This window comes from Plutella xylostella, chromosome 28 (assembly GCF_932276165.1).
Source record: "Plutella xylostella chromosome 28, ilPluXylo3.1, whole genome shotgun sequence".
Lineage (NCBI taxonomy): Eukaryota > Metazoa > Arthropoda > Insecta > Lepidoptera > Plutellidae > Plutella > Plutella xylostella.
This window is the reverse complement of record NC_064008.1, coordinates 8,305,023-8,316,131: the sequence shown is the minus strand read 5'-3', so window position 1 is coordinate 8,316,131 and position 11,109 is coordinate 8,305,023. Positions and strand designations below refer to the sequence as shown.

Below are 11,109 nucleotides of genomic sequence, written 5' to 3'. Positions count from 1 at the left end.
CGGTATTGATAAAAGCGGGAATTTTGTCCGGGATCCCGGTATTACGGATACCGGTATTACGGTATTGCATGCCCTAGTGCGGATATAATCACGCACGCGGGAATGCGCGTAATTTTCCATTGCAATAAATACTTATATGGAAAGAACATGCGATATTTTGTCTGTATTTCATACTAGCTGTTCCCGCGAGCTCGCTTCGCCTTAAAAAGTTTTCCCGTGGGAATTCCGGGATAAAAAGTAGCCTATGTTCTTTCTCAGGGTCTAGACCATATGTATACCAAATTTCATTCAAATCCGTTCAGTGGTTTTGACGTGAAAGAGTAACAGACAGACAGACAGACAGACAGTCAGACAGACAGTCAGACAGACAGACAGACACAGTTACTTTCGCATTTATAATATTAGTAAGGATAAGGATTTCGTTTTCATTGACACAAAACATTTAGAAACACCCTGTAGACGGCCTCTCTCGTCTAATCCTGACAGCACTTAAGCGCGTGACGTAAATTTGTCTGATCAAACGTTCGCGCGCATTGTCGACGAAATGTTGTTTTATTTCTTGTATTTATACTTTTATTTCTTCTTTCGGCTGTGCACTTTGTGTTTAGAGTTTGTGAATGAATGTGCCTATATATTATTATGTATGATAAATATATATTATTATAGGCAACGGGTTTCGTTGACCTTCGTTGCTGCAATCTGCCCTGTATTATGTATGATAAATATCCATCGTTGGGCGTTCGTTCGGATCGGTCTGTACGCAGCTTTAAAACAACTGAGTATTTTGTTCAGGAATGTGTGAATGAATTACGTTTTCATGATCCAAGTGAATGAAAATTAATTAGGAATATTTATTTCTGATCGCTATAAAATGAAGATACAGTGTGAGCAATAAACTAAAATATAATTAATTAAAACACGTATTTATTCACAGATAGTATATTTTGCCACGTAGTTACACCAAATTACACAAAGAAAGTTAAACGCTGAACGAAAGTAAATCACAGATAAAATACATTCTTATTAATAAAATTACTATAAACACTGATATAAGCCCCGTAAATTGCCATTGCGTCTGGCTTCAATTGTTCACCGCAAGGAATAATTACCCCTATTGACTTGTATTGACGACGTCTTCATTGCCTAAATTGCGTGTAACTTCGACTAAACTTTAGGCGCACTAGTATTTGACAGGGCTTACACTACGTAGCCTAACTAAAAAATCTTTTGGAACTAGAAATCTAAAAAAAGGAATAAATCTTATGTTCAGATAAAGCACAAAGAAACGAAAATAGTTTTTTACACAGTTTTGTTTCATAAAGCTGTATTTTTCCATAAATGTCTAAATTATTAGTTCCAATAAGATTTCTTAACTATGCCTTTACGCTACATAATATGTTATCAATTTATCATTAACACTCAAGAAGAATTGATATAATTTATGGTCGATAAAACAGAAAAGAGACGGATAGACACAGTCTTCTAGAAGAAAGTAAACAAAGTATTTTAACAATTAATTCATTAATTTTAAATATCTCATCCAACAAGAGGATACTAATAAATTAAAGTAAATCACAGTTTTAGTAATTGTTTAAATTAATTTTAATTCGAAAAAAATTAACAAAAAATAAAAAAACAAAAGATACCTAAATTAACAAAAGCATTCGATTGCGAGAATCGTGTTTGCTAAGATCATTTTTGTCTAAAACACTAGTGAAAAAAAAAACGTTTACAGTACCAGCCCTTCTTTTTATCACAGTATCCCATTTCTCTCTTTACTGCAACTTTAAATTTAGATTTCTAGTCTTTTTAAGAAGAGGCGTTCCACAAGGCACGACTCTGGTTCCCCTGTTATACCTAATAGATATAAGGCGCTTGCGCCTTATCACGATCCTTTAGTAAATGTTTCATTTAAGTACCAATTATAAAATTTAGATTTAAATGTAATTAGTGCCAATTGGAAAATTTTGAATAAGTTTTGTTTTGTCTATCTAATATCTACCTTCATCGCAATTACAATACATTCACTTTTCTATACTTCTTTCCTTCTTTATTCTAACAAACGTTCCGTGAGAAGCTTCAAATTATAAATAAAAAGTGGGTATTTTGATAGAAGACTAAAAAAATATATAGAACTCAGTATTTGAAATTCTACATTCATAGAAAAATAGGTAGGTACAGAGATATCAAAAAGTGTACAGTAGATACAAGTTTATTTAACATCCAACATTTATATCGCTACTAAACATATAAAAAACCCCTTATACCTAAAAAATAACAACAAAATTAAATCCAAACACGACACTGCAAGTGTAAAATATGACATAAAAGTGTTGCGTTATATGAAATAAAAAATGAACCAATAAATAATAGATCTCTAATGACAAATTAATATGCTATTGCTATTGTAGATACACAACCAAGTATAATCGTTGCGGCAATCTCACCTAAACCATAAATAAATAATGTATAAGGGGCAGCTAAACATTCTTTGACGAACAAACATGTAAATATTATATAGACACATGTATTTTTTTGCTTTTTTGCTACACACAATTCACACACAATAATTATGATATTCGATGGTATTATATAATTGTAATAGACAGCAAAATAGTCGTCATAGTTAGAGTATTTAAGACAGTATTCAAATCTCTATGGTTATCATCATAGTAATGTTACAATTGATTAAGTTAGTTTGCTTAAACTATCTCAATCTTAGGATTTCTATAGTGTTAAAACTTGCCTGGTTGTTTAAAATATCATGTCATCCAAACACTCAACAATCAATCCGTCATTCAGAAAAACTTCTATTCTAAGACCAGTATTTCCAGAAATTAGCTTTAGATGACAATATTTTTTTGACAACGATATTAGAGGTGTTTTAAAGTCAATTCAAATGGTATTGTTATAATACCATCTTACCAATCCGTGTTATTCCTAATCCGGGTGTATGTCATAATCCGATGTTGAATCTAGAGATTCTAAATGCATAGACAATTCCAATGATGCTTCAATCAAATAGGTTTATATTAAAAGTCCGTGTTTTTCCAATCCGTTCATTTTAAATTAAAATGCAGAAGACGTTGAAGAAAAAGTAGTGTATTTTAAGAAAAAGAACCAAAATAAACACTACGAATAATGGAAAAATGTAACTAAGACTAGAAATTCAAAGCGTTGAGTACACCAATCACGACTTGTCGAAGTTACCGAGGTCTATGACGCGACGATTTGTCACAGCGCTCTATGTGATTGGTGGAACTAAGACTGGTTCAAAAGTACGCCAACGTATAAACGATGCCCCAATGGTGCGTTGCGCGGCGTCGTCTCTGCGTAGTTTTACAAATATTTTTATTACATTGCCCGTTGACATCGTGACACAACGAAGCGCAACGCACTAATAAGGCCTCACCCTTAGAGACCGTTTCACGGAATGAAAACCATTATGGAACCTGTAATACGATTGAATTTAGTTTGTGCTTGTTCCAGAGGAATTATTTAGTGATGCAGTCTCTAACACGTTAAGAAAGCCCGATATATCCAAATGTGTTATTTATTATATTGACGTATAAATATTCGTCGTTAAACAAAGTAAACTTCTTAATAGTGGTTCTACTTAAGTTAACTAAATCATAGTCTTGTTTATATCTGTATGTATATTTGCCATTGCATAATAATACTTTCAAGAAAGACGGCCTGTAACTAGATAGAAAAGCATAAAAACAAAATGGAATAATTATTACAATTCATGGGAAAGAGAGTGGCTTTCCTTATCCGCTGGATCCGGGGCAGCGTCGTCAGTCGAATCCTGAAGATCTTTAGGAGGAGGGTCGATATCCGTATTTTGTGCCACTGGGACCACAGAGCTCATAGCCCCATTCTGAGCCACTGGGTCCACAGAAGCACTGTTTTGTGCCGCTGGGTCCACAGAGTCCATAGCCCCATCTTGTGCCACTGGGTCCACAGAAGCACTGTTTTGTGCTACTGGGTCCACAGAGTCCATAGCCCCATCTTGTGCCACTGGGTCCACAGAAGCACTGTTTTGTGCTACTGGGTCCACAGAGCCCATAGCCGTATCTGGTGCCACTGGGTCCACAGAAGCACTGTTTTGTGCCGCTGGGTCCACAGATTCCATAGCCCTAGAAATCAAAATATTTTTGGTAAATAAGTATTATGCAGGGTTTTGCAAAAAGTATATAATATACTAATATACTAAGCCGAAAGGGCTCATTTTGAACTAGCTTTGTTCTACTACTAAGTTTTTGATATTCGCGAAAAAAATATAGTTCTGTATAGTAAAAAGTTACGTGACCAACAAAGTTACTATGGAAAAGGAATTATTTTTGTGAAATTTCAAAACTCGTAGAAAAAAGTTGGTTAGAATGATCCCCCGACTCACCCTTTTCGGCTTAGTATACTCTTTATGCAACAATTAAATTTGAAAATATATTTAATTTCAATCATTTTGTTAAAATAAAATAATTTTATCTAATAAGTTACTAGCACAAATATGGACTAATGTCTGAAATAAAAATGATGCTATTCTATTCTCTTACGCAAGTTCACGTTCTCGTTCTAATTCTAGTTGACGTTCTAGTTCTTCTTTAAGTTTTTGTTCCAGTTCTTTCAACTTCTTCTTGCGTCCCTCTTTGATCACTTGCACCAGCTTGATATGCGCAGCATCCTCGCTCATGATGTACTCTTCAATCAACTGTTCGGACAAAGAAACTATGTTAGCAATTATGTCAAATATCAACAAACTTAGTCCAATATGTGTGCTAAAACCATCAAACTTAATCAATAAAGACTGCTGTGGTGGAGGTACATGAGTTCTCGAGTGGAGACCGTAAACAGTTGAACAGGCAAGTGAAGCCTGGGACGCCCCCCGGACCGACAAGTTAGAATTACAGACGCGAGCAATGAAAAAGATCCACTCACAAAATGTCGACACCAAATAAACTAAATTTTTTAAACAGAACAGACGTAATTAAGCGAGTTTTTTTTCCTTGTCGGAGTAATTTGAACTCTTTGAAAAAACTTTTTCCATAACCATATTTAGGCTTAGTTTACCTATAAAGTTTAAAGAACATAATTCTTTGGAGACTGTCCCAAGCTTTCGCCTACTTCCATTCAATAATGTAACTAGCCACATTATCTCAAATTATCTTTGTTAATCAAGAAAGAAACGACTATTACGGTCCTACAGACACCTGGGTCTTGTGAATGAAGTACATCATCTAATATTCACAACAAAACACAGATGCTGTTAAATGTTTTAGTTTTGGGGAGGGATTTCGTTAGGCCGCTGAATAATTTATCAATTCATGAGAGAAAGCGCATATACCTACATAATAGGTATAAACAGCTGTTTTCCAGTGAATACCACGTAGGTACTGTCAAAAATATAGCAATGGTGAAAATCGATAGTTGATGAACAAGTATTTCAAGAGGTTTCATGTAGATAAATATACGATTAAACTTCTATATCTACTCGTATCATCTCCAATAACTAAGATTATCATTATTAGGTGCAAATAAAGTGTATTGTATTGTATTGTATTATTAATTTAACTAAAAGCGAGAGATGATATTTGGTATTCGGTGACTAAACAGACATAGTGAGAAGTTCCATCGTCTGTCATTGAGCTGTTGTTACTTTTGTCACTTCTGATCTCCCATTTCTCCGCCCCACTCTCACTTACACTCAAACCCAGCTCGGATGGGTAGAGTTTAGTGACTCTGACTGGTCTCTGGCTGCTGTTTCAAAAACCTAACCCTCACTTACCTTCAAGCTCATTCCTCCCAAAGAAACTCCTCCCCTACACTTGCTCAGCCTACCTACTTGCTCAGCGATCAGTCTTCGCCACCGTGAAAGAGATCGCCACTGCTGACGGTCCTTCGAGCCGGACTTTTACCTCCATACTCATCTCAGCCGCCATAATCTCTGGATTTCTGCATCTCTCTCACTCACCTTCAAGCTTCTTCCTCCCAAAGGAACCCCTCACCTTCCTCCAACCTACTCACCTCCATGCTCAGCTCGGCCTCCATAATCTCCACATTGGGCGGATGCTGTGCCAGCACCGCCAGGGTCGGCAATAGCACCTTGCAGTGGGGAGTGGTCACAAGCCAGCTCGCCGGCAGCGTGCACAGGTGCCTGACCATGCTCCAGTCCTTGCAGATTGTCTCCTGGTGGACGGTTAATCGAGTTATAAGAGTTTATTGCAAAAACGGTAAACGAGATATACTGGTGTTGTGAAAATGGTATTGTAAGCCGGAACGGGGTGGTTCAGTCTGATATTTTAGGGGTCGTAGAAACAAAAGTTGTTCAGAATTAGCCCTTTAGGCTTTCTAAGTATTATCTTTTTTAAACACTCTGTAATAAAAACAGTTCAGTAACTAAAAATCATACTACTACTATCATTAAAAACGATCGTAACATCAACCGTTTTAACACCTTACAACAAACAGAACAATAGCCCATAAAAAGCCAATCAATTATTAACAAAGTAGCAAGTAATTTTACGTCACCGGTCACCCTATTCGCCCCTACTTAATCGCGGAACGACACCGGCCCAAGAACACTTCCTTGAGGCACACCTGTGTCCAAACACCTGTGCTCCGTGAGAACTCGGGAGAATTTCGTGGAATTACTATGCGAATGACGCCTCAAGCCCGCATGTACGGTAATGAAGGCATTTGAAGGTCGATTGCCCGGTATTAGTTAGAAAATACGTGTGACTTTGCACTTAAAGCATTAGGTATGAATAATTCTTAGTATATTATAAAAATATTTGTATTTTTTGTTGAAATGTACAATTTGTACATACTGCATTGTAATACATAATTCTTTACATTTTGGTCTAATCTAAGTAAATGACCATATTTTATTTAATATCTAACCAGTTAAACTACAGAAACACATAAAGAAAGTAATTATGTTAGCTCTAATACCTAACCAGCGTGACTTGTTAAGTAGCTGTAGTCACTATCTTTAAAGTCGCAATAAAAACTTGTCCTTATTACGAGCTAATAATCTGCAGGTGTCCAGTAAAAACCAACTCCTATGTTCATTAATGTACACAGAAATAAACAATTAGATATTCAATAAAATTCTTAATCAGACTATAAAACCTGTCCAAGATAAGAATCCAATAAAAACTGACCTTTCAAACTATCTATCATTGAAATAATTTTCTAAAACGACTGTCGTGAAACCCACCCTATTATCTTGGACTATGCAAATGGAATAAGTAATGATGTAAGACATATCTAACACGTGTTTACGCGGTTCGCTACAGGTGTTTGTGTACCCGCATGTTTCATGGGAAACTATTACTGATAAGCATAACAAATAATAATTTAAAAACATTGACAGTGAACGGAAAATATTGTTAATGAGGCGCTAATCTTGTATGTTGATGAGTAAGAATGATAATTTTATTTCAATCTATTGGGTCTAACAAGTTTTTTGGTATTGACTTTATTACACACATTGCATAATGCTATTTAGTTAGTTATCATATCCGTTTCAGCATCACTTTGTAAAGTCAGAAAATGGACAATGCTTACTTTGCAACTTGTAAAATACCTATGGTTTTGATTAACTGTAAAAATAGCAGTCAGATAAGTTGTCAGTCGCTGACTCACTACTGCCACCGGTACATAGGACATTATTGTACTAAACTCACCTGAAGTTGGGGATTGTTCACGATAACAAATCCGACTATAATTATGAGATCCAACACCATGGTTTCCACCAGTGTTTTGTCGAGACGCTTGTGAGTCAGATCTGGGGACAAACGGAAACTATGCATAAATATGTGTATGCCTTTGCCTTGAATAATATGATTATTTGTGCAACGAAGCTTAATAAACAAGAGAGCTTAAAAAAATCTTTACAGTAGGTAGGTATATTGAAAGAGGATAAGGGGGTACGCTCGTCAACGATCTTAGACATGCAACAGGAAGTGGTTTGATAAGAAAGGCCGAGGGCAGAGTTATTAGATGCTGTTGCTGTTATAGATGATGATGAAACGTCTTTTTCTTGATATCAAAATTTAATTTAAGTAATTCTGCGCCCTCAGAATAATGAAATGGGAGGTAACTCAAAATCTGCGGTTTGGTCATACCAGTAAACATCCACGCTGAGTAATTCCACAACTAATTAAGTACTCATCTGCGTTATATCATAGCTTGGTTCTAACTAGCTATAAGTATTGCCGTTATTATGTATATCTTCTGTAATAGTGATTTGTTGTCTATGTATGATGGTGGAATAAATGAATTTTTTATCTATCAGACTCACGTTTATCATTCTCCCGGGGCTCCTCCTGGTCCCGCGGTGCATGCTGAGACAGCAGACGCGCGACGGCGGCGCGGAACTCCAGCGGCCAGCGACCCTCGCCGAATGACTCCTGCAGACAAAGACAATGTTTGTACACCTTCCCCATTTATTCTATAAATCATTCATCGTATAAATATACTTTTTTCTGATGAACGTACGTCAATTTTTACAAAGTACTCTACGTTCGGATAGGGGGCTCTTAGGAGAAGAACGGAGGCAAGAAACTTCAGAGCCATCTTTTCAAAGGGCCTGGAAGAGATTAGCAATAAGGCCGCGTATTGAGTAATATTTACTGTACTTACTGCGTGTTCGTGTCGTGTGTGTATTGAATTGGTAGAGATGTCTCTTTTTTAAGATAAAAGATAAAGATAAAAGATAAAATACTCTTTATTGCACACAAACAGTAACAGTTTTACAAACATGGAAAAGAAAATAAATAGCACAATCGGCGACCTTATTACTAAAAGTAATCTCTTCCAGACAACCATATAACGAGGGCAATATCTGTACACCTTCCAATTATTTAACTGCCAGTTTCAATACTCTATCTAATCTATCGATAGCTGAGAGTTCCTATCATACGATTTTGACACATAAAAAGTTGCATTCTGTCAAAATCGTATGAAAGTAAGTGACCGCTATCGATAGATAGAGTTATTGTTATTCCTCCACCCAAAGATTGCCTGGAAGAGATTTTAGCGAGAAGGCAGCCTATTGAGTAATATTTACTGTACTGCGTGTTCAAGTGTATGGTAGAGAGGTCTCTTTTTTCTGGTTAGGCAGCCTATAGCTCATTAAATTGGCACATAACTTCATAACTTCACGATTGATTCTTATGAGAATGCAAAACTGGTCAAAAGCAAACTCGACTTGTCGACTGAAACATAAAATAATTCACCTTTACAAATAGCCGAGAAAAAAACCGCAACTAAATCCTTCCAACAAAAACACACACGACATAATCACATCGTGAAAGTTTCAAAGGGCAGACGAGTCCGGAAAACGGACATCCCACAAACAAATCTGTCGGGAACTAAATCTGGTATGTTGCAAACTGGCTCAGGTCACGCTAAGATATGCTCTGTTGCTTTCAGGTTCACAACTGGAGGGCCTTTGAGTTTGGACCCTATTATTTTATTAGTTCACTGTTCACCGTTTGGTCTATAAGAAATTTTTTGAAACTTTAGCGTAGGTGTTCAGTGGAGTAAGGGATTAACAAATTTCTGAACTAAGGGAACAACATAAAATCATCATACGTACTTTTTTTATACGCCGGTTAAGTTAACAAAACGTAAATATGTTTTAATTTAATGAAACCACTACTTAATTATGCGGTATCACAAATTAATATTTGTTTTCAACTAAATGCGTAAAGCGTTAACGGTAAGTAGTTAGTTAATAAACATTGATAATTATGCACAAAAACACACGTAAAACAAACAATGGTAAAAATAATAATAGGTATATCTTCTAACAGTTCTAACTAACCCATGGGAATATTCTAGAATTGCCTAATACGAATTCAGTAAAACACGAGCAACTCAAATATTGATGTACTTATACTATAAATTTTACCAATGGAAAATGAGTTTTACGAAAACACTAATAGAGCAATGTTAACGAAAAACATCACCCAACGATCAATCTAAGGATAACAAAAACTATCCATAGATGACATTTTAACTAGAGGGTCCAAACTCGCCTCCTTGTGGAACCCCGGCGGTTCCTATCTCCGGTCAGAAGTCTCGACAGTTTGATGTGATTTGAGCACGCGACCAGATTCAAGACGTGACCGCTGAACTAAGCGTTGATGGATGGACGGAATCAGAATGCCTGGTACAAGTTAGTATAGTTTGCAAAAAAAAAGTTAACGTTTTCCTGTTTCCAAAGTGAAAAATACACTCACGAGCAATGAAAAAGTTCCAGTGACAATAGCACCTAATTAATACTCCTAAACGGAAAGGGCTCTAGCTTATTGACGCAGTCTTTAATATTGAGTAGGTACTTAATATTTAACAGCGCATCAGAATATTACCAACTAAAAGAGTATCGGCATTTTGAAAGTAGTATTTTTTCATTCCTCGTGAGTGCTATGAAAGGTTATAAAATATATTCAGGAAAAGTACGCATCTAAAAATGCTTGTAAGTTTTAAGTCAACAAGTTATGATTATAAATATAAAAGTATTATCAATAAAATATCCAGTCCAACACAAAACAACCATCAGACCGACTCCCCCAGAAATCACTAAACCACACGGCACTACAAAATTCGCGAACCGTATCATCTTACCTACACATTAGATGTCCCTTAGGACCCGTCTTCCCATCCAATAATCTTTAGTCCTCTGGGATTCCCCAACCCATAGCAGGCAAAGACTTTGTTCACAAAGATATAGAAGCTATTTTTGGTGAAACTTTGGCAGTAGTAAAGGACAAGGAAGAATGAACAGTAGATTCCCTTAGCGCAAACTTTGATGTCTATGTGCCCTCGTATAAAGCTTTGAATAATTGTTGTCTGTGGGGACGAGGGCTGTTTGTGTGTAATAGATTATAAACACAATTATATGTTTATTAGTTCGGATCGCCAGATGATGATGATGTTGGAACGTTATGGGAGTTTGGGGTGGATAAAATTTTTATGTTTCTGGGAAGGACTTTAAATTGCACGGTGAATTTCGAGTGGCGTAGATTGTTATTGTAATATTTCTGGTGACTTAAATTGATATTATTGAAATAATTGGTACAATATGGAAAACTGATAAAA

The 11,109-nt window shown here is 36.1% G+C and overlaps 1 protein-coding gene across 1 annotated transcript in view; it reads right to left on the bottom strand.

The window, feature by feature from the left end:
* Positions 1 to 3,739: 3,739 nt before the first annotated feature.
* The window catches only part of LOC105390166, a 65,905-nt gene continuing 58,535 nt past the window's right edge, over positions 3,740 to 11,109 (bottom strand). The window contains exons 20-24 of the mRNA XM_048631205.1: positions 8,306 to 8,414; positions 7,689 to 7,789; positions 6,025 to 6,186; positions 4,557 to 4,711; positions 3,740 to 4,139 (exon numbers count right to left, since the gene is read on the bottom strand). Of these exons, the coding sequence (XP_048487162.1) occupies positions 3,740 to 4,139; positions 4,557 to 4,711; positions 6,025 to 6,186; positions 7,689 to 7,789; positions 8,306 to 8,414 (927 nt within the window). The remainder of the gene's footprint in view (positions 4,140 to 4,556; positions 4,712 to 6,024; positions 6,187 to 7,688; positions 7,790 to 8,305; positions 8,415 to 11,109) is intronic.